The sequence below is a fragment of the Delphinapterus leucas genome, chromosome 1 (assembly GCF_059928025.1).
Source record: "Delphinapterus leucas isolate spDelLeu-1000000601 "Yukka" chromosome 1, BTC_Dleu_Yukka2, whole genome shotgun sequence".
Lineage (NCBI taxonomy): Eukaryota > Metazoa > Chordata > Mammalia > Artiodactyla > Monodontidae > Delphinapterus > Delphinapterus leucas.
This window is the reverse complement of record NC_143129.1, coordinates 137,761,104-137,785,940: the sequence shown is the minus strand read 5'-3', so window position 1 is coordinate 137,785,940 and position 24,837 is coordinate 137,761,104. Positions and strand designations below refer to the sequence as shown.

The following is a 24,837-nucleotide window of genomic DNA, read 5'->3' as shown; positions in this document are numbered from 1 at the left end:
AGGACTCCTGCAATACAGGAGAGCAGGTATTTTGGTGTGGTGAGCTGTCTAACAGCACAGAACTTTAATGACATAGAATTAAGGCTGTATGAATGAACCGTATTTCCTCTCATGAGTTTACTGTAGGCCAACTTTGTTTTATTGTACTCACTTGTCAATAAGTGTCAACATTATCAAAGGTAAATAATTTGTACCCAAGTTTTTATCTGAAATAAACTATTGTCTATCTCTTTGCCATCCTATTGTGGTCACTACATTCTTATTCCATTATTTTTTTTAAAAGTGAAAATAAGCCTTTTTAAAAATTTAATTAATTAATTTATTAAAAAATTTTTTTTGGCTGCATTGGGTCTTCATTGTTGCGTGTGGGCTTTCTCTAGTTGCTGCAGGCAGGGACTTCTCTTCGTTGTGGTGCACGGGTTTCTCATTGTGGTGGCTTCTCTTGTTGCGGAGCACGGGCTCTTGGCACTTGGGCTTCAGTAGTTGTGGCTTGTGGACTCTAGAGTGCAGGCTCAGTAGTTGTGGTGCACGGGCTTAGTTGCTCCGAGGCATGTGGGATCTTCCTGGACCAGGGATCGAACCCGTGTCCCCTGCATTGGCAGGTGGATTCTCAACCACTGCGCCACCAGGGAAGTCCTCTTATTCCATTATTTAACATTTTTAAAAGTTTGGGTGATAGAATAGATTTTTAAAACAAGAACAACCCAAAAGTTATCCTTTATTTTATTTTTTGTTTGTCTTTATTTGTTTTAATTTTAGTTTAAAAAATTTTTTATCTTTATTTTTATTTTTTGGCTGTGCCATGCAGCATGCGGGATCTTAGTTCCCTGACCAGGGATCGAACCCACACCCCCTGTAGTGGAAGCGTGGAGTCTTAACCACCGGACCGCCAGGGAAGTCCCAGTTATCCTTTATTTTGAATCCATGTAGTCAAGTCCTTGTAACACCTTGATTTTTGTTTTCCTTTATTGGAGTAATACTGCAAACATATAAATGTTGAATGTCAGAATTGTCCTTGGTGTATGTCTCATATTCCTCTTATTTTAAAAAATGCCTTTTACTGAGGCATTGGCCAATTTATTAAATGTGAGCACTTCATATTCATTTCCTCTGTCTCCTCTTTATGTAGCATTTTCTGCTTCATGCCTTTCCACCGAGTTTGCCATGGTTGCTTACCTGTATTTGTAGTTTTAGTTTTGGAGCAGCTTTAAGACTAGAGCTCTCTACATCTTCTGGTTGATATCCTTGTCTCTGAGAGAGCCCAGTTTCAACTGAACCACCTCTCTGCCCCAGGTGACACCGCTGTACAGTGCTTTAGTTTATGTGAACCCTGGTCTCTTTGATCTGTGGGAATGTACACAAATATTCATATAAAACATTTTATAGACACTTCTGAAGTTTGAATTCCATCCATTTGGGAATAAGGATTGTCACATGTTTGTATATGTTCATGTGAAGGTGTCCAAAGGACACCAAAGGAATGGATTCTTGAGAACGTTAAGTGTGAATTAAAATCTGGCAAACAAATGCGTGTTTTAGCCGTCCATGGAGGCACGCTGCACATTCTGTTCTAACTTTCATCAACTAGGTACCAACATATAAACCTCTAGTGGCCAAGTGTGGTACTTTAGGGACTCAGTTTTATACACTTTGGCAAGGTAATAAATATATATTCTAACAATTTGCCTTCTTTCAACATTCATTCATTTAGCAAACACCTTAAGAAGCTGCATGACATAGTGGCTAACAGCATGAACTCTGGGGCTTAACTGGCTGGTTTAAATTCTGGTTCTACTACTTATCAACTGTGTTTTGGTTAAGTTATTTAATTTTCCTCTGCCTTAGTTTTCTCATCTGGAAATTAGGGATAATAATGGAACCTACCTCATGTTGGTGTGAGGATTAATTAAATAGGTTCAATGAAGTAAGATATTTAGATCATGCCTGGCATGGCAAGACCTCAGTAAGTGTTAACAGTTGTTGTTGTTATTCACATATGACGGGATGTAGCCTTTGCCTTATAGCTGTACTTATAGTCCAGCAAGGAGAGAGAACCTAAATAGATTCAGTCATTTGATATTTCAGCTATTATTCAGTCCCTTCTCTGTGGCAGGCACTGTAGTTGGCCCTGGAAATAAAGTAGCAAATAAGCAAACATATCCTTGCTCTCATGAAGCTTAGTTTTAGTAGGGAAGATGGTTAAAATAATTTCAGTAGAATGTCAAAAGAGTTGTAATAGGAAAAATGCAACATGCTGTGTATACATCTAGCAGGAGGGCCTAACTTATTCTAAAAGGTCAAAGACAGTGAGGAAACTATATTATGACAAATGCTATAATGGAAGGTCTTTTTTTAGGTTTAGAGAAAACCACAGAGTAGGAAGTGCTTGAGTCTTCTTCGGGAAGTCAGGGAAAGCTTCTCATTGGAGGAAACATGTGAGTTGACTCTGGTGGCAAAGATATAGATAAGTGGCAGTGTGGCAGGAAGAACATTCCTGGCAGATGGAATGGTTTGTAGAATATCGTGAAGCATACCAAAGCCTTCCACAGTCCTGAACTTCAGTAGTTCTGGATTGTTGGGACAATGTGTGGGGCAGATTGGGGGTGAGCAGTGGTACATGTGGGAAGAGCAAGGGGAGATGAGACTAAGCTGCAGATCTGAAGGAATTTTTCTGCCAAAGAGCACTTTATCGTGAAGGCAGTGAGTGTCACTGAAATATTTTATGCAGGGGAGGAATTGTAATCCCATTTTTATCTTTAAAAATCATTATTTTCTCTCTGTAGACAATAGACTGAAGAGGGTAAGATTGGAGACAGGTAGACCTTTGGGAAGACTGAAGCAGTTGCATAGGAGAGAAATAATGAGAAGCTGCACCAAGGCAGTGCAGCAGGAATGGAGAGAAAGGATCAGATAGAAGAGACAGAAGGTCAGTTGACATGCCTTAGCCAGCAACCCAGTGAAAAGGTGAGAGAGAGCGAGTGAGTGCTTGGGTGTATGGCAGTGCCACTCAGGGACTATGGGAGGAGAGAAGTCTGTCACCTTGGATTTCCCCCAACATTGAAACTTCCTGTGTTTATAATAACTATCAAACATTAGTATCACTTCAAGAGACCTCAAAAATCCTCATATGAGCTTTTCTTCCGGCACTTTATTCACCTGTGAGACGGAGCAGTTAGATTGGTTCTCTTCGGATTTCATAGCTAAGTGGCGAGGAGAATTCAGGTTTAGAGCTCCTGTCTTCCCACGTAGCATTCTGATGAAAGTTGGCTGTGCCTAATTGATTGTAGGAGTTTTTAAGAGCTGTAGGGAATGACTTTCATAAATGGTTGAGTTAAAGCAGACATACAGGATACTGTTAGAACATGTGTAAGAATATAAGGATTTTGAATAAATAGGAAAAAACATCTTTCAGAAGAGGAGAATGGCTTGAATAGTAAAAGATGATATATCTTGTGTTCTGTGGTTGGTATTTAGTACCCCCTGTTGGCTGTTTAGTCTAAAACAACATCTTGATTCTTGAATACAATGTTCCTTACAGTGTTGTTTACCAAAATAAGAAAAATTAGAGGTTTTAAAATTATGATAAAAGTTGATAAAAACTGATGGGGACTTGAAAAAATCTGGATAGGTTCTAGAAGTTGGGTAGAGGTCTCGAGAAATATCTTTATAACATTTTGTTGGATTTAACATGGGTATGATATTGTAGACTACATTTTCAGAAAACAGACTTTTCTGATGAGAAGCAGCCTGATTTTTAAGCATGTCGTATGTGGCAAAGCCTCAAGAATAGTAGCCGCCCTGGTAGGCAGTAGCAGCTGCTGTTCTTCCATAGGGTGGCTACTACATGTGATGACCATGAAAGGAAATGACTGTTACTCATTAAAGCAACTCCATTTAGCTACGTGAGAGATTACCTGGTCAGAAAAGTCATCATGGAAAATGCAGTGGTGATTATCCATAATGGGGTATCTTCAGTAGTGGGTGGTTTGTCTTTTTTTAAGTGACAAAGAAGCTGCCATTGGCTTCTTTCCTCCAGGAAAAGGGATGGTAGATTGGATTTAGTGTTTAGAATAACTAGGAAGCCCAAGCCTGAATAAATTTTAGTAAGCAGGCACACCTGGTACTAGTTTGCGGTCTAAAGAAGGTTGCATTTTGTATAAATAAATGCTCACCATGATTTTTCTATGATAAGGGAAATCTATTAATCTATTTTCTATTTCCATTATTTCCTGGTAATCTTTCTTTGAAATGTTTCTAATTATCATTTCAACTGGTTGCATTTTGAAAACCAATTCACTATTTATTTGGGTAAAAAATAGTACTTTTTGCTTAGGTGTTATATGAAACTGCAGAGATGGCTCACACCCACCCAGTGAAATCATTTATTTGCTTTTGGTGTATTTCACTGTTGCAGTTTTCTCTAAGAAAGTTTAGTAATTACTAATATGAAGTAATGCTAGCTGCTTTCTGTGCATTTCATGAAGGGAATAAGCTGTTTTATAGTTTCCCTTCCCCCCCAATAAAAAAGCCTTCCATCAGAACCTGACAGCCTAAATGAAGGACATAATTGTACAGCTTATTTATTAGTGTGTCAAGCTTCAAATGTAATGGTTTCATATTTCAGAATGAAAAAGTGTGTTGTGATTCATGGTTGCTGGTGACAAAATAGACAGCTCTTTTATATTACTGCACTGATCACTGCTGATATCCCACTGTACTCTTTTTTTTGGGGGGGGGTCCCTTATTGTTCTCTTCCTATGCAATAGCTCCCTCTACTTGAAAATATTGGTGTCGTTATAGTTTAACACGGTACTTTATTAGTGAGTTCCCATGACTATTTTTACTTTCAATTCTCTTTATTAGTATGTGGTGTTATTACAACAGAGCATGTGAGAAATTTACCAAGAATCTCTTGACTTGGTAGTGGAAAAGCAAGATTTAGTTAAGGAAAGTCAAATAAGTTGTTTGAAGGCATTTTTCAAGGAATTTGCTCTATAGCCTCTGTTGATTTAAATATGGTATATTTGGTTAAGATTCCATGCAGTGTTGAAAATAAGCTTTGATGTCTACAACAGAGAGGTATAGAAAACTGCAGCAGAAACCTTCAAAAGAACCATCAGCCACTTCAAACAGACATAGCCTGGAACTTGGCAAATTCTCACTTAACTAATTCCAAAGTCTTACCATTCTAACACAGAACGTGGTAGTTTCTACTTTCTCAGGAAGCGTTTAATAGAAAGTAACAGTAGTAGAATCTCATGCTACTACATTTTGCCTTTATGGAACAGTATGTACATAATGAAACAGTAGGAGCAAAATAGACAAACCAAGCAAGTGATGTTAAGGGTGAGATTTATTTTTTTTCTCTCCCTTACGAAGTTTGAGGTTTAGTAATTGTATCATATACCTCCACCATTAGGACAAATAAGAGATTCTATTCAACCAAAAGATTTCCACATGGATGTTTCTTTTCCATTCATAACTCTTTATTTCCAATTTGTTCTGATTATTATTATGGTGCAGAGCACAATGGTTAAGAGAAGGGCTTAGGAGCCAGACTGAGTTTGAATCCTGGCTCTGCCACTCACCAGCTGGGTGATCTTGGCAAGTTTCCTTAACTTTCTGACCTTCAGCTTCCTCATTTGTAAAATACAGACAATAAATCTACCCACACCCTGGAATTTGTTGTAAGGATTAGCTGAATTAATGATTGTCAAGCACTTAGAACAGAGCCTGACACATAGTAAGTGCTATATATCAGTGTTTGGTGAATAAAATAAAAAATAATAGTGTGGCTATAAATTGGCTTTTATTAGCCAAATGTATTTATAGAGTGTCAGTGTTATCTTCCGTGCTTAATGAAAAGAAATATGGGGCCCTCCCAGTGGATGAGAGGGATTTGCACAATGATTTTGTTCATGAATTGATATTCAGTTCCTCTGTATTAGAATAATTCTCACCTAGGGGTACCTATACCATCTCATAATTTTAGGTTATGTTATTTTTAAACATACTTTTTAAAGGCAGTGGTATATGCCATGGTTTCCATGTCTTTTTGGAACTTAAGTGATTTAGCAAGAAGATTTTATACTGGTGAAATGCCTAAGAATGCAGTATCATTTCCCATAGTACACTACTTTTGGAGCCTACTTATTGCCCAAGAGCAATAATAGATGGGCTTGTCTTTGGTCCATAGTATGACTATGCTTAAGGATGTCAGAGATTCTTTTCCAACTCTCCCCAGATCTCATGTGGTCCAACAAAATATCGATCATCAAAACTTTAAAAAAGAAATTTATATGCATTGAGCACTCAGACATGCAATGAAGTTGTTAAGGTTATGTCTTTATCTTGATACAAGCTGATATTTGTGTGGATGTATAGAGTGATTTTTTTTTTTTTTTTGGTACGCGAGCCCCTCACTGTTGTGGCCTCTCCCGTTGCAGAGCACAGGCTCCGGACGCGCAGGCTCAGCGGCCATGGCTCACGGGCCCAGCCGCTCCGCGGCATGTGGGATCTTCCCGGACCGGGGCACGAACCCGTGTCCACTGCATCGGCAGGCGGACTCTCAACCACTGCGCCACCAGGGAAGCCCTAGAGTGATATTTTAATAGATTTTGTTTTTGGAAGAATACTACCAGAATACTGGACACATAAAGTAAATAGTCAAATGAGATTCATGAGTCAGACATACCCTTGTCTACTGTACTTAGCTTTATTTGCACTTCGCAGATATTGCATTTTTTACAGATTGAAGGTTTGCAGCAACCCTGTGTCATTAGGTGATGGTTAGCATTTTTTAGTAATAAGGTATTTTTAAATTAAGGTATGACATGGTTTTTTTAGACATAATGTTATTGCACACTTTGTAGACTACAGTATAGTGTAAACATAACTGTTATATGCACTGGGGAAACCAAAAAACTTACGTGACTCGCTTTATTGTGATATTCGCTTTATTGTAGTTGTCTGGAACCAAACCCACAATATCGCTGAGGTATAACTGTCCACATACTTGTCTTAAGGCTATATATTTGTTTTTAGGGAACTGACTCATCTTTCTTTTTTGCTTGATCCTTAGGACCCCTTAGATCCCACAAGATCAGTCATTGTGATTCGCTCCCTGGTGGCAGATGGTGTGGCAGAAAGAGGCAGAGAACTATTACCTGGAGACCGCCTGGTCTCAGTCAATGAATACTGTTTGGACAACACCACACTTGCTGAAGCTGTGGAAGTGTTGAAAGCTGTGCCACCAGGCATTGTACACCTTGGCATCTGTAAGCCTTTGGTGGTAAGTGTCGAATTTTGTTAATATAGGAAATAATAATACTATATCATTATAGGATATTGATAATATCAGTAGTTAAGAACATGGATTTTGCAGACAAATACACCTGGCTTCGAATCCCTGTTCCGCTGCTTACTATACATGTGCCTGTGCAAGTTGCTTAACGTCCTTGACTTAATTTTCAGAAAAAAAATGTCTACCCCATAGGATTTTGAGGATTAAAGATGATATTTGTTAAGTGCTTATTAGCACATTACTACATCAGTGCTAGCTGCCAACATTACTAGTCCTACTGCTACTACTTTTATCTTTATACTTTTAACACAGACTTCTAAGTTCTCATTACATTCCTTATGTTATAAATTAAAATAAGTATGTTTATGTCTTTTAACTTTCATTTGGGCATGATGTCGAGATGGCTTGGTAAGTTAAAATCTAGTTAACCATATCTCAGTAAGATTTTAATATGCTTTTCTGACCATCAATGTGCCTTGTAACCCCTAGCATCTAAACTCTGATATGGTCAAGCCATCCTGAAGTCATCTTATTGTTTAATCTCATGTGCTATGTCAGATCACTGTTTGTTTTTCTTTTTCTTTTTTCCTGCAACTTCCCTAGATCACTCTTTCTGACTGAAGTATTATTAGTTATGGTGCTATTGAGGTTCCCCAATGTAAAAAAAATACTTGATGATAATTTTCAAGTGGCGTTAAAGTATTATTGAGTGCTTATATATGTCACTCAGTATTTTAAGCTCTTTACATGCACTAATTTAGTCATCACAGGAACTTTAAGAGGAGGTAATCCTCTTATTACCCCTACTATGTATTGAGTTAGTCAAGACACAGAGCTGAGTAACTTATGCAAGGTAATATAACTAGTAAGGGGGAGAGTTGGAATATAAACTCAGCAGAGTGGCTTCATACCCTGTACTCTTAGCCACAACGCTATATGTTCCTATTCTAATTTGTTGTCACAAGTTTAGTTTCATGCCGCATGTCTGAAACAGATAGCATGGTTGTAGTAGAGTGTTGGACTGGATTTCAAGAAATCTGGGCTCTGTTTCTAACTTTGCTACAAGTTAGCCCAGTGGGTCTCAAATTCAATGATATGTGATACACGTAAGAATCACCTTGGAGATGGTTAAAATGCAGTTTCCCAGGTCCTACTCGGAGATTCTGATTTAGTGATTCTCGTGTGCTGTTCAGGAATCTGCCTCTTCAGTGAGTCACTGGCGTAGTTCTGATGCAGAAGTTTTGCCCTTTGAGAAGCACTATACCAGTAATTCGATCATAGGTACAGCACTTTTCTGAGCCTACTTTTTCATTTCTGAAAAGACTAAAAAAGGCTAGAGAATTCATAAGATCTTTCTTAACTCTAAAATTCTTTTATTCTGTGAAATATATTAGCACACTACAAGTGTTCATATAGATAAATAGGTATATAGATAGAGATCTGTCTATATAGATATTGTTACATATGTTCATTTATAGACATAGATAGAGTCATGTATTACACATAGTATTTTTGCATTGGGGAACCTCACGTGACCTTCATATATTACTTTATTATTCTTCACATATTATACATCAAGATGCCTATATAGTACACCTATCAGATACTTTAAACATTTTGAAATGGAATGTAGCACATAGCTAAGTCAGGTTCTTGACTTTATATTGTGTATTTGGGGTGTGAGTGTTGCCATAGTCAGTATATACCATGAGATACCCAGTTTGATTTTTGGACAAATTAAGGAGGGGAAACAATATTTTTATGGGACCTCATCTTGGTATTTTGGATTGTGGCAAGAGCTTTGTCTAGATTTTCCCTGAAGATTATTTGCCTGATTATTTGGGTTACCAGAGAAAGTCCCAACTATTTATGATCTATAGGACCTAAGCAGTGTGACTTTACTTTGAAGCAATTGAAGGAAGTCTCAGGCAGTGTAAAGAACAGAACTTAGTAACAACTGGCTGTGGATTCCTGTGCTATTTCTGGCAGAGGTAGAGCTGCACAAACCTCGGGACCTTGGAGCCTTGCTCTGAGAGGATTTTGGAGCGCAGTAATTGTGAGGTGGACCTTTGCCTAGGCTTCCCTCAGTGAGTAGAAGGCTGCCGGGATGCTGGGGAGTTGGGAGGCCAGTGAAGGAATTCGAGAAAAGGTCACTTTCAAGACTCAGTGATGATTCCACTAAAAATTTCTAAGTAATTCCTTCTTTAACATCTGGGTTCTTTTAGCAAAACTGTCTGTGAGCTGTAAATAGTGATGCATGGATATCCTCTGAGGTCTGTCTATTTCTCTGTCTCTCTCTCTCATGGTCCAGTTGGTGGCCACTTATCTCATCACTTAATGTTTGCTGAGCATTTGCTCAGTCCTCAGGAGAACCGAAGAGAGAGTATGAATAAGAAGGTCCAAAGTCAAGTTGGAGCAAAAAGACTATGAATATGTAACAGGAGAATAGAATTATTTTTTATTAAGTCTTGTACCATATAGATATATACTATCTATATAATATAGGTATTCTATAATCTTGCATTATAGTCTTATGTAGAAAGTTATTATCTGTATAGTTTCATGTTAACCAGAAATGTGACTTAACTTTCTCTTTTCCACAAACTCACCTCAGATGTCACAGATAAAAAATGAGTGAACTGACTTTAAAAAGTACATTGTATCTTCAGAACCCACAGGACAGAGCTGGCAATGGAGTTCTTGAGCCAGACATCTGTGGGATTTTGCTTAGTTCTGTGATTTGCAAAGCTGTGTGTCCTTGGGCCAGTTATTTAACCTCACCAGCTCCCGCTTGGGATCACAAATCATGGTAGCCGAGATCACAGGCTCTAGAGCCAGACAGCCAGGGCTCACATTCTGGGTGTGTAACTGACTAGTTATGTACCTTTGAGCAAATTACTGTGCCTGTGTTACTCATCTGTAAAATGAGGTTAATAAGAGCACCTACTTCTTAGAATATGTGTTAATATATTAATAAATATATTAAATGAATTGATATATTTAAAGTGCTAAAACCTGTGCCTGTGAGATATATATCTATTTGATGTTATTTTCATATAAATATAAAAATCCTGACCTAATAGAATTGCTGTAAAGATTAAGCTGAGACAAAGCACGTAAAAGTGTTTACCATAGATTTTGATATATAGCTAGGACTTGATAAATTGTAGCTGTGCTATTACCTGGGACTGATGCTGAGCTGGTAGGAACCATGATGATTGTCCCTCTTCTGACGGAGAGTGGCTACCCTGTACCATTGTTAAATATTTTTGAGTATCACCCTGTATAAACTTAGGCGTTTCTTAATATTAAGGTCTCTTCCTGGGAAAGTGATTTTTTTCTTTAAGGAATACCTAAAAAGAATAATAAATTTGAGAAGCTTTGACCTGAACATGGCTTTTTTTGGTTATTAAAGAAAAATTTGGTCTAATAAAACAATTTACATAAATTTTATCGTGTACTTGCATTTAATGGAAAGATAAGAATTAATCTGAAAAGCGTTCGAAACTAAGATATTTTCTTCATTACAAAAGTACTTCTTTGGTTGCCAGAGTTGGGGGCTGGGGGTGGGCAAAATAGGTGAAGGTGGTCAAAAGATACAAATCTCCAGTTATGAGTCCTAAGGATGTAAGGTATAGCATGGTGACTATAGTTAACAACACTGTATTGTATATTTGAAATTTGAGTTATTAACTAAACTTATCGTGGTGATTATTTTGCAACATATACATCTACCAAATCATTATGTTGTACACTTAAAACTAATATAATGTTTTATGTCAATTAGAACTCAATAAAAAAAAAGTTTCATGGTTGACAAAAACAGTTCTTCAGTCATGCTAAAATAATTAAAAATTAAAAGTGCTTCTATTTTCAGGAAGGTGATAAAGAGGAAGAAAATCATATTTTACATTCAAACAATAATGAAGACAAGACTGACATTTCAGGAACAGTTCATGATATAAATTCATCTTTAATACTTGAAGCACCCAAGGTATTTAGTACATTTGTTTCCCAAGTAAACAGTTGCTATTATAAAGAAGACAAAAGCTTGTTCTCACTCTCATTTCTTGGCTAAATAGATACAAATTAAATAATCCCCCCCTTATTAATTTTTTTAATCACAGATATTTATTTATTTATTTATTTATTTTTGGCTGCAATGCGTGACACGCTGGATCTTAGATCCCTGACCGGTGCCAAACCCATGTCCCCTGCAGTGGAAGTGCAGATTCTTAACCCCTGGACCACCAGGGAAGTCCCTATTAATTTTTTTTAAACTGAAATCTTTTCTCTCTTGTATCACATTGCCTCCATAAATGACATAACCTAGGTATAAGGCATTTTCAAAGAACAAGCATACCTCATTTTATATCACTAATATACTCTTAAAATTTTGAGGGTAGAACATATTTTTGAAAATAGACCTGCATTAAAAAAAAATGCTGTAGAATAAGAGCTATACAGAACTTCTTATTGAATACTTTCTAAAGAAAAGAGTTATTTAGTCAAACCTTACTTTATGCTTTAATATTAGAAAGTATGTTTTGAAGCTTTTCCCTTTTTATTCTTAAAATGAATTGTGTTTATTTTGCTTCTTGCAGTTAGAGTATGGTTTTGCTTTACTTGATAACAACTGTCTTTTGATATTCTTTACATAGTTTGTTGACAGTGTCTAAAGCTGATATGTAGTCCTATAATGTCCAGTATATTTTTTTAGTTTAAACATTTTTTGTTACAGTTTCATAACTGTGTGACATGTTTAAATATGCCTTCTAAATGCAGTTTTTTTCTTTTTTTGAAATAACTAGTTTACAGTATTTGGTATAGTATATTAATTTAAAAGTGTCACTGCAATGATGTCTAGCTGCAAGTGAGGAAGCAATGGGAAGGAGTAGATTCATTTCAGGAATTTGCATTTATTGATACTTAATGAATAGGACTTAAAATAGGAAATGTCGTTGATCCCTTAGAGGGAATTGGGCCTCATTGTGCCCAGCACCCTAAGGTGCCTTGGAGTTAGGTCAAAGGCTCAGCAGATCCATATATTCTTCAAGCGTTACCTAGGAACTCAACAGAGTTTCTGCTCATGCATGACTATCTAGCTTCAGTTTTATGTACTTGCTTTTCTGATTAGTGAAGTATGAATTAATTGAAGAGCATACTGTACTCATTCCTTTTGTTTTATATTATTAATGCAGATGCGAAAATAAATTTCTATTAAGTGGTATATTATAAAAGAGTCGTACTCAAAGTAGTTGAGACATATTCCCCATATCTTCAGTTTATAGAGAATGTTTTGTAAACATTCAAATAACCATTAATTTCTTTTTAGTTACATAAACCTGAAAATCCTGACCTTTTAAGTCTTTGCTTTCTTAAGTGATAGTATGAAGCGCATCCATGTTTATGTATTAGTTTTTATATGAGATGCAGGAGTTAAATATTCAGTGTAGCAATTTAACAAAATTCCTATTTCTGACTGAGAATTTTAAGGCAGTTGATGTATAGTGAACCTTTCAGACTAGTCAGTCACCTTGCCAAAGGCAGATTTTTGCCTCTTGTTGTTTGTTTCTTTTCAGGGTTGAGACTTGAGGCTTGTGTGGCAGTGAGATTGTATTTCTTCTCATTTGTAATGGAGAGCTGTCAGGTTAACCATGCATTGTCATGTAATACCGTCATTGCAGTTATGTCAGGGGTTAATTTTCCAGTTAATGTGTAGGGTGCAGCTTTAATACAGACATAGTTTAAAGTTTTTTTTTACAATTTTTATTCACAGGGATTTAGAGATGAGCCCTATTTTAAAGAAGAGCTTGTGGATGAGCCATTTCTAGATTTGGGAAAGGCTTTCCAGTCCCAACAAAAAGAGATAGACAATAGTAAGGAGGCCTGGGAAATGCTTGAATTTATGGCGCCTAGATTGCAGGAAATGGGTGAAGAAAGAGAAATGCTTGTTGATGAAGAATATGAGCTCTATCAAAACCACTTTCAGTCCATGGAATTGTATCCCTCATCTCACATTCAAGAGGCTGCTCATGTTCCATCCACGAAGGAGCTTCACTTTGGTACACAGTGGTACCAGGATTGTGAACTGCCTGAGCCTCAAGAAGCCAGGTCCATGATGAGCGTGTATTCCCAGGAGATGCAGCAGTGTGGCTATAGCACTGAAAAGATGGTAAGGGATTAGAACACATCTTCCACATCCTCCCTGACTGCCCCTGAACAAAATTCAGTGGATCTTTTCATCATTAATCATTTTTTCCAAAATGTACCATACAGTGTGTTGCTTTAAGTAAACCTCATCATTTCTGTATTATGTAACTTCTGGCTGGAGTCAATAAACTGTAGTTGCCTTGCTTTAATGGTGGGCTTTATTTTTTTACCTTGATTTTTTAGTGATGTTTTTCTCCTAATTACCGATTTCAAGGAAGAGTTCTTTTGCCATTTGTGATTTTTTTAAAAAAAATTCTCTCAGGGAGACACAACTCTGTATTTCTCACATAACGTATTTGTCAAGGAAAATCAAGGCAAAATTGATTAAAGATTTATTGTTGTTTCTGTCTTGCTTATCCACACTGTTCTCTGTATTATATATGATACTAAATAGAAAGTCACTGAACTCTAGAAGATTATCTTTACATTTGTGATACTACCTGTTGACAACTTGGCAGGAAAGCATTATATTTTAATAGGTTTGCCCTCGCTATTAAATCACCAGCAAGTTTTTAAAAAAATCAAATTAGAGTTAACTGACCACCAGTTGGAATCTTTCATTAGGGATATTTTTAATGTTTTATTTTTGTTTGTTTATTTCTTTCCCCAAATTAACTTCCAAGCAAATGAAAAGAAAGTTTTTGTATGGAGTACATAGCAGTGTGTTCAGGTGCAGTACGGTGCCCTCCTCACTGAGTCAGCAACTTCCCTGCAGTGATGTGCAAAGTAGCCTTCATTTGCTCTCTCACAGGCAGATAGAGCTGGGTTTTTTCCTTGCCTCCCTTAGATCTTCCTACATTTATCCTTTTTGCAAATGCCTGTGGGTCCCTCTGCTGTGCAAGATGCTGTATTTATATATTTAAGGAACCCCAGAGGATTACCCCTGGTAGTGGACTCTGGGCAGTCTACAAGCGAACAGATATTTGGGATTATGTGACTAATGTAGGAAGAGGTGACATCGAATCACCTGGTATGTTGCCACTGACATTGGTTCTTTCTACTTCTGCCAGTCCCACTCCTATGTCTGTAAGTGCTTGACCTCTAACAATAGTCAGTTATATGGAGCAAGTTAGTAATTGCAGATTATTGAATATTCATAAATACTGCCTTGTTATGGTGTTTTCTTCCATAAAAATAAATTTTTCTATTTACTCCAATATAAGGCAGCCTAAAATATAGGCCTTTTTTTTTTTTTTTTTTTTTGTGGTACGCGGGCCTCTCACTGTTGTGGCCTCTCCCGTTGCGGAGCACAGGCTCCGGACGCACAGGCTCAGCGGCCATGGCTCACGGGCCCAGCCGCTCTGCGGCATGTGGGATCTCCCTGGACCGGGGCACGACCCCGTGTCCCCTGCATCGACAGGCGGACTCTCAACCACTGCGCCACCAGGGAAGCCCAAGGCCCATTTTAATATACAAACTTGTAGGGATATAGATGAAATAGTCAAATGTATATTAATAATATTTACTTTATAAATTGGGTTAAGCATTCCTATTTTAAAACCTATAAAATATCAGTTTTTTTGCCTGTTCTCACATTTAATGATAGAATTTTATTCAAATTATTTCAATGCATATTAATGCCAGAATCTATATTATTACTAGAATCACTTTTTGATCTTTCAACACTGTTCTTCAACTATACCATCTTCATTTTCATCTAGGTTGTTTCAGATACAGTAATTTTTGAATCCATGTTGTCAGTCAAAATTTTATTCTGGGGCTCCCCTGGTGGCGCAGTGGTTGAGAGTCCGCCTGCCGATGTGGGGGACACGGGTTCGTGCCCCGGTCCGGGAAGATCCCACATGCTGCAGAGCGGCTGGGCCCGTGAGCCATGGGCGCTGAGCCTGCGTGTCCAGAGCCTGAGCTCCGCAACGGGAGAGGCCACAACAGTGAGAGGCCCGCATATCGCAAAAAAAAAATAAAAAATTTTATTCTGATTTCAAGCATCATTTGCACAATATTAGGTTTTTAAAAAATCCCTCTTCTAAGTTTATATTGATGATTTTCACAGTGTAACCACTGCCTCTATTGTTTATCAAAGTGCTCTTTATAAAGCTTGTTTAAACAGCATTCAGTGCTCACAGTTTGAAGGACATGCATCTTAATTACTAACTGTTAAATTTTCCAGCTTTCTTATTCTGTGAGGTAACATGTATAGGCTCCCTAAAGTGGCATTGATTAAGATTGTTTCAGCCCTAATGTGTCTTACCTAAAGAGTGTTTTATTTTCTTTAAATAATTATATGTTCTTGCTTTGAGCATTAAGTCTTTGTTTAATTTTTACTGAAGTGTAGTTGATTTACAATGTATTAATTACTGCTGTATAGCAAAGTGATTCAGCTATACATATATATATATATATATATATATATATAAATTTTTTTTTTTGCGGTACGCGGGCCTCTCACTGCTGTGGCCTCTCCCGTTGCGGAGCACAGGCTCCGGACGCGCAGGCTCAGCGGCCATGGCTCACGGGCCCATCCGCTCCGCAGCATGTGGGATCTTCCCGGACCGGGGCACGAACCTGTGTCCCCCGCATCGGCAGGCGGACTCTCAACCACTGCGCCACCAGGGAAGCCCATATACACATTTTTTTAATATTCTTTTCCATTATGGAAAAGAATATAAAATATCATCATAAGATATTGACTCTAGTTCTCTGTGCTATACAGTGGGACCGTGTTGTTTACCCATTCTATATATAAAAGCTTATGTCTGCTAACCCCCGCCTTCTACTCCATCTCTCCCCCAAACCCCTTCCCTTTGGCAACCACGAGTCTGTTCTCTATGTCCGTGATTCTGTTTCTGTTTCATAGATAGGTTCATTTGTGTCATATTTTAGATTCCACATATAAGTGATACCATACGGTATTTGTCTTTCTCTTTCTGACTTAGTTCACTTAGTATGATAATCTCTAGGTCCATCCATGTTGCTGCAGATGGCATTATTTCATTCTTTTTTATGGCTGACTAACATTCCATTGTATATATATGCCACATCTTCTCTCTCCATTCATCTGTTGATAGACATTTAGGTTGTTTCCATGTCTTGGCTACTGTGAATAGTGCTGCTGTGAACATAGGGGTTCATGTATCTTTTTGAATTAGAGTTTTGCCCGGATATATGGGCATTAGCTCTTTTCCTCCCTTCCTCACACCCAGCAGTGATGACAGTGTATGGGAGGAAAAACCCTTTTTCCTCTACCCTCCTAGGTTCCTCTGGCTGAGGCCCTGGAAATTAAACTGACAAAAGACAGATTAAGAAAAGAAAAACCATTTATTAACACCTGCATCATGCATATACACAGGAGAAACTCAGTGATGATTCACTGAAAGGAGGGGTTAGAACTTGGGCTTATACAGCATCTTAACAAAGAACAGTGAATTTGTAGAGAAGTAGCAAGACAAAGGAAAAGGGATTTGGGCTTTTAGGGTCAGCAGACTGTGGGAAGGGAAATATATGGGGGGGAATTGGTGGAAGATAAGGATTGTTGTAGTAAGGTTTGTCATGTACATCTCTCTTAGTGCCATCTCTGAGCTGAAGAGTCTAGAGTTGTCTCTGGTGATTGAGAATCAGGGGAGGATAGGAAGCTTTTCTGAGTTCACTCTTTTTCTTCAGTTCAAAATAATCCTTATGCCAAAGTGGCATATTTCTGGGTGGAATATTCTGATCCCCTGTAACAGTTGTACCCACATGATCAGGATGGGCTTGGATCTTTATTTGCCTTTCTCTCATTATGGTGGATCCAGTGACGATACTTTATTATCTAATATAATAAGCCCTGAGTGGGTGGATTTTAAAAACACAGTGAAATACCTTACAAATATGTAATTCCCAATGCTCTTCTATTTAGAGGGTGCCCTCCAAAAAGGTAGAGGAACATTATCACTTCTGTCTTCATTGTAATATCCATTTTGGGTTACAGATATAGCTATATTTGTGGAGTGGAAATAGTACCCAACGACTTATAAGTTTATCATTCTCTACCACCCTGTTACTCCATTTTAGTTGAAGGGTGAAGCCATCAAGATTTATAGATCTGGTTCTTTATTTTTAATTGTGATAAAATACACATTACATAAAGTTGACCTTTTAAGCATTTTTAGGCTTATAGTTCCTATGGCATTAATACACTCACATTATTGTACAGCCATTACCACCATCCATCTCCAGAACTTTTTCATCTTCCCAAATTGAAACTCTGTACACACTAAGAAATAACTTCTCATTCTCACCTTCCCTCCTCCTCTGGCAACCAACCACAATTCTACTTTCTGTCTCTCAAAATTTGACTACTCAAAGCACCTCATGTAAGTGGAATCATACAATATTTATCCTTTTGTGTCTGGCTTATTTCACTTAGCATGATGTCTTCAAGGTTCATACATATATTGTGTCAGCATTTTCTCGCTTTTTGAGGCTGAATAACATTCCACTGAAGGTATATATACCACCTTTTGTTTACTCCTTCATCAGCTGATGGACATCTGGACTGTTTCTATCTTTGGCTATTGTGAACAGTGCTGCTGTGGACACTGGTATACAAACATTTGTTCAAAAACCAGATTTCGGGTGCTCTACACCCAGAAGTGAAATTGCAAGATCATATGGTAATTCTGTTTAATTTTTTTAGGAATCATTGTACTGTTTTCCATAGAAGCTGTACCATTTTCATTTCTGCCGGCAATGTACAAGTTTTCTAATTTCTCCACATGCTCACCAACGCTTGTTTTCTGTTTTTTAAATAGGTGTGAAGTGGTAGCTCACTGTGGTTTTGATTTGTATTTCTCTATTAGTGACCTTGAGCAGCTTTTCATATGCTTATTGGCAATCTTCAAATATCCTTTGGAGAAATGTCTAAGTCCTTTGCCCTTTTTTAAAATATCTGATTCTTTTTGCCTGAGGATTAGTTACCTGAGAATAATTTTATGTTTTTATTTTTTTCTCTATTTAGAAAAAAACTGAATTGATTTTTCTAAAGATTTGACCTTTCATACCCACTGTATTGAAATCTCAGATTTAGGCATCAATTCTTATTCCTCAGTTACATAATTGCCATTCACTTAAAAAAAAAAATCCAGACAGTTCAAAAATTGTTGTAAAATTTCTTCTTTTTAAGTAGTCAGTGGCTGCCATCTCCTCCTGACTCCTTTCTCTAATAAGTTCTTCTTGTTTTATTCTAGGCAACTAAGGGTCATATTTCCTTTCTCACCTCTTTTTTAATATTTGAGTTGAACTCTTTGTACTGTAGCCTCCTTTGGGTATCTGATACAGTTATACACTCAATTATATTCATAATCTATTTGATAAAATCTAGCAGTATTTGGTACATCAGTTTATGAGAGGTCCTTTTCTTATCATTGAAGTATGACCAGTATAACCATGAAAAAACATGGACTGTTGTAAAAAAATATAATTCATATTTTTGTTTCGAACAACCTAAATTTCCAACAATAGAGAATAACATAGTGTTATTCACCTTAAATGAGTTAAGGTAAATGCCTATGGTGACCATAATGTTGTCATTTAATTTCATGCATATAAATGTTTTTTAAATATCATAATAAAATACATCAATGAAAATTGTTCTGGAAGATTGTAACTTTGAAAAAGCATAAAAGACGTGTGTAAAAGGAAGACAAGGAAAGTGTAATAACTCTTGACTGTGCTTACCTGTAGGTTTTAGGTTTGGGGAACAGGTTGTTCACTAGGCAGATAAGAGTGTCAGGGAGGGCATAGCAAAGGCTTAGAGCTATGAAAATTCCCTGGGTGTGTCCAGATCATCAATGAAGCTATTTAAGTTGTGATCCAGCATGATCCAGAGCATAATGAGTATCAACCGTTGACCTTGCTTAACTTGATAGATCTTTTATTCCTCTGCCTTGGTGAATGTTTATTTAAATCTACTTATTAATGTTTATAAAACAATTTTTTTTTGGGTAAAAAATCCAGTGTTTGGAAAAAACAGATTTTACTAGCCTGTACTCTTACAGATATTAAGTTACTAACATTTGTTACTGCTTACCACAGTATAAACCGTTACTTGAGAAGGCTTGTTTGCAGGGCCAGTTTTCCGCTATCATTATGATCTGGATTGAACAACATTATGGTGTTCCACATTTTGTCATAAAGTACTAATGCATTTCTGTTTTCTTCCTCTTGAGATGAAAGAAAACTTTGGCATCGATTCCCTGTCCTCCATACCCTCAACTGAAGGAAACAGTCAACAAAGCAGATTTGATGATCTGGAAAATCTTAATTCGTTAACGAAAAGTAGTCTGGATTTAGGTTTGTGATTTTCGTTTCTCATAAACACAAATTACATTATTTTGCAATCTTTCAGTTTTATTTGTATATATGATGAATTTTACTGTCACATTTTCATTCATTATAATGTTTTGAATTGAAATCTGCTTATTAATTAACCTGCTTCAAAATATCTGGAAAAATAACGTGAGTCATATTTCAACTTAGAGCTTTCAGATTCTGTTTTCTGAGAGAGCTGCATTTTCCCTGCCTCATTTTCCTTTTTATTAGCTTCATGGATTAAAACTAAAACTACTGCCTTATGCCAAATCTGAAATAAGTCTCTAGTAATATATATTAAAATCTCTGATGCTATTAAGTGATACTGTTAGCTCATTGAATGGAGTTGTTAAATATTAATAAAGAGAGACATATTTTAAACATTTATGAAACATTTTTATAGCCATATATTACAGTCAATTTTGGTACATTAATAACTTAATTTCCATTAAAGAATCCTAAAAGTATAGTGCTTCTCCTTGCCTCTTCCCATATTGATTCTTATACATTTTTGAAAACTTGACTTTAAAAAATAATCTTTCCTCATCTAACACTGCAATATTTAATGTCGTAATATTAAGATCCTTAGATGAACCTGGTAAGTTCTTTTATAGCATTGGGATTTATAGAGCCATTGTTCAGGATTTATGCTGTCCTTCACCTGTTTTGACTCTACTTATAGGAAAAGTCTTTCTCTGTGGGCAGTTCTTGTGTTGTATGGTAATATGCTATTAGGAGAGAGAGATAGCTATAGAAAAGTTATGTAAGCGTTTTTTATGAATTCAACATTCTGTCAGGTAAAAATCTAAAGAATGGATTTCTTCATGTGGTTAAAGGTTGAAGGCACCTACAAAATGATAACAGTTGCCAGTTCCCTGCAGGTCAGAACACATCATGAATAGTTAATTTAAAAAGAAAATTAGGGTAGTCAATTTTGAATATCTAAGATTAAATGAGTCTATTCAAATTTTCATAATGTATAACTGATTGTGACTAGGAGAAAAATGGGATTTTTCACCAAAACTCTCCTGGTATACTATTTTTTTTTTTAATTCACCACATTTCTGTATCCTCTGACTATTAAATACTTAGAGATTTATGGCACAAATGAATTCATAAATGAATTAATGGTCCATATCTGTTTGATTACAGTTGATACTTTATAGCCATATAAGCACTATTTTGGGCCACATAATTCTGTTGTAGAGGGCTTACCTGTGCATTGTAAGATGTTCGCAGCCTCCCTGCCTTCTAACCCTAGATTCAGTGGTATTCCCAGTCATGATCAAAATCAAAATGTCTTCAGACATTGGCCAATGTCCCTTGGGAGACAAAATTGCCCTGGTTGAGAACCATTTACTGTTTCATACTGTCAGGATTGAAAGGAATAGACTAGAAATATGGGGAGGGTGTTTGTGAGGAAGGGCAGTGGAGTTGGGAAAAAGATAGGCAAAGGGATTTTGTCCTCATGGGATGATCCAGTCTTCCTCTGAGCCCTGCTCTGGGTATCATCTAAGTGACTCCAAAGTTATTTCCTCTGCCTTCTGCTGCCTATATGAGTTTCCTAGGGCTGTTGTCACAAAGAGCCACAAACTTGGTGGCTTAAAACAGCAGAAGTTAATTCTCTCACTGTTCTGGAGTCCAGAAGTCCTAAATTAAGATTCTGTGCTCCTTCTGAGAGCTCTAGGGAAGACTCTGTTCTTTTCCTTGTCCAGCTTCAGGTGGCTCCAGCATCCTTTGGCTTGCAGTTGCATCATTCTAATCTCTGCCTCCGTCCTCACGTGGCTCTCTCCCCTTCTTCCTATCCATGTCTTCTCTTCTTCTCTCTCTTATAAGGACCCCTGCTGTTGGATTTAGGGCCCACTTGGATAATCCAGGATGGTCTCATTTCAAGATACTTAATTTAATTACATCTGCAAAGCCCTTTTTTCCATATAAGTTCTCATTTATAGGTTCTGTGGCAGGGATATACATATTTTAGTTGGGCCATCATTCAACCCACCATACTGCCTTAATCTAATATTTGACAAGGCCCTGGGAATTTATTTTTGGAGATTATAGCTTTAGGAATTAAGCTACGCTTGTATACCTTAGGCCTGTCCTCACTAGAAGAGTGTTCATAACCACGTGCTTTTTGGAAAAATTTTTGAGAGCTGCCAGAATGCTGTGTGGCAGGTGCGAGTACTTGGGTTAGTGCTAACCATGGGCGGACTAAGAAATTATTGGTACAGAGTCAGTATAATTTCAGTCCCAGGCCCCACAGTACTAAGCCATTAACCTGCTGTGTCACCAGGCGAGCTGCTCGCTTCTCCAAGCCCTTCTACTTCTTCAGCTGTAAAATGATGGAATTGGGCTAAGTGTTCTGTGAGGCCTCTTTCAAATCTGTAGCCCTTTGACCACTCTGTTAGTAACAGACAATTTTAGATTTACTTATGAGCAATTACATTAAAAATTATTTTTGAGAACCTATGTGTAAAGGGCTATTTTTGACCCTGTACTTAATCTAAAAGTAGGTTTCCTCAAAGAGCCTATGCTCTTCACGGGCTGTGAAACTAAACTTAGAAATTAGCATAATTAATAATGTAAAGCATACAAGATAAATGTCAAATCAGTAATACATTTAGTGTTAAGAGATTTCAGAAGATTTCAGACAGAAAGTAGTTCTGTTTCCCAGTCTTTGACTGGCCCAGCCTGGAATGGGCCTCCAGTGAACCTGGATGAATTTCTGTCATTGCACAACAGAGTCAGGCACACTCGCGTATTTGCATGTCTGTCTATAACCATAAGCTTCTGGAGGGCAAGGCTTATACCTGATTATGTTACCATAGTGGGTGCTCAAGAAATATTTCTTGAATGAGAAGGTGATATGCTGCTCCTCGGTGGTGATTTAACAGCATACCGATTCCCTACTTTTTTTTTTCCAGTTGCTAAGTTGTGCAGTAATGCCCTCTCTTCTCTACTTGCATTCTTCTTGCCTTTATTTTGTTTATCTTTCTATTCGTGCACCTCACTGAGTATAAACCTTTTGGAAATTTCCCCCATTTCTCTCCTATAAGCTTTAACTTCCATTTGTCTAGGAACCTTTTTTTTAAACTTCCCTGGGGACTTCTTTCGTGGTCCAGTGGTTAAGAATCCGCTTTCCAAAGCAGGGGACGCAGGTTCGATCCCTGGTTGGGGAACTAAGATCTCCTATGCCGCGAGGCAACTAAGCCTGCACGCTCTAGAGCCCGCGCACCACAACTAGAAAGGAACCCTTGTGCCGCAATGAAAGATTGTGCATACCGCAATGAAGATCCCTCAGCTAAGACCCGATGCAGTCAAATAAATAAATAAATATTAAAAAAAGTAAATAAGTAAACTTCCCTGTTTTCCTAACCTGTGTGCTTCTGTTGTGGCTGTTACCTAACAACGGCATAGGCCCCGAAGGATGCGATTTATTTTATGGGCTCCTGGGTACCGTGGTGCACTTGATGAACAGCTCTGTAAATCTGCCTGTGTCAAGCACGGTGAGAGAGGAGAGATGTGTACCTGAGCACTGCCAAGGTGTCCGTGGAGGAGGAGTGGGCAAAGGGTATGGGCAGCCTTGTGTGGAGCAGGTAATGAAAAGTTTTAAAGAAACTGAAGCAACCTATGAAACTCAGTGCCGCAATTTAATAGGCTGCTTTAGCTACATAGCTGGATGGGAAATAGCTCTGCAAACAGAGCCGGCTCTCTGTTCTTTCAACTCCTGTGTTAGGCCGTTCGTGCCAGAATTACCATCCCATCCCTGGCCCCTTCTCAAGGGGGAGAAGGTAGACACAGGCAAAGCTAGAGCAGTGCGGTACTGGTATGGATTTGACCGTGCAGGAATGTAGGCCCAGGGGATGGGAGTGAAGCATGTCTGAGGTACCGGAGACTTCCTTTAATACCACCTGAGCATTACAGTTACTTTCACCCCCTCTTCAGATTCTCTGCTGATTAGATCCTGATTCCAGTGTGTCTAGACAAGACAAAAAGCAGAAGTAGAAGTGAGTTTACTAGAAAATTTGTTCAATATGAAGAAATGGAAAGTTTAGGTGATGCTTATAGGAAAAGGTTTAGAAGAGTGTCTATATCTCTTAGTGATCATTTCTAATATTCTGATGAGCCAAGTCTCAAAAATATACTAAATGTATGGATTTAAGGGAGGCATTTGATTCACTCTTCATCATATTTGTATAACATGATGAAGAAAGATTGGCTGGGAATTTATAATGGATGAGATATAATGGATACTGAGGTATATCTTAAGAGTAATTAACGGGTTTATGCCAGTCTGGGTGCAGGTCTCTAAACATGTGCTGTAGGACTGCATGCACAGCTCTGCTCTTGTTACTCCTTTTTTCAGTAAATGGGAAAATGACACAGGTGACGTGTCAGGTAAATTTGTACATTCTTTTTTGTTTTGGCTGTGCCACGTGGCATGCGGGATCTTAGTTCCCTGACCAGGGATCAGACCCATGCCCCCTGCAGTGGAAGCACGGAGTCTTAACCATTGGACCTCCAGGGAAGTCCCAATTTGTTCATTCTAATTAGCAAAAATTCCTTGACCTGGAATTCCCCACCTATAAAATATGGTTGCTATTATCTTTTCTAACTCATAGTTTAATGTGAGAATTAAATAAGGTAACAAATGTAAAAGAATCCTGGAATTTATAAACAAAGCCCCTTTAAAAATGTAAGAGTTTTTATTTGGTTATTTGTTATTCTGTGGAATTATTTTTTTTTAATCAATGAAATGTCAGTATGCCTGTAATTGAGACAGCCTAGGTTGATAAAGGGAAAATTTAGTAAAGTAAGAATACCATCGTAGAGGGGATTCTTAATTGAATGAAAGATTCTTTAAATTCTGCAGTGCTTTATGATTTTCAGACGTTTCACATGCATGATTTCATATAAGCCCATAATAACTTTTTTTCTCCCTACCCCTATATTACCCTTCCCCACTTCCCTCTCCCCACTGGTAACCACTAGATTGTTCTCTGTATCTGTAAGTC

The 24,837-nt window shown here is 37.6% G+C and overlaps 1 protein-coding gene across 24 annotated transcripts in view; it reads left to right on the top strand.

The window, feature by feature from the left end:
- The window catches only part of PATJ (PATJ crumbs cell polarity complex component), a 353,800-nt gene that overhangs the window by 100,504 nt on the left and 228,459 nt on the right, over nt 1-24,837 (top strand). For 23 of the 24 annotated variants that reach the window (XM_022575833.2, XM_089921641.1, XM_089921673.1 and 20 more), the window contains 4 exons: nt 7,082-7,291; nt 11,181-11,297; nt 13,083-13,478; nt 19,681-19,804. In XM_022575833.2, the coding sequence (XP_022431541.2) occupies nt 7,082-7,291; nt 11,181-11,297; nt 13,083-13,478; nt 19,681-19,804 (847 nt within the window). The remainder of the gene's footprint in view (nt 1-7,081; nt 7,292-11,180; nt 11,298-13,082; nt 13,479-19,680; nt 19,805-24,837) is intronic. The other variant, XM_089921692.1, reaches the window with a different exon arrangement.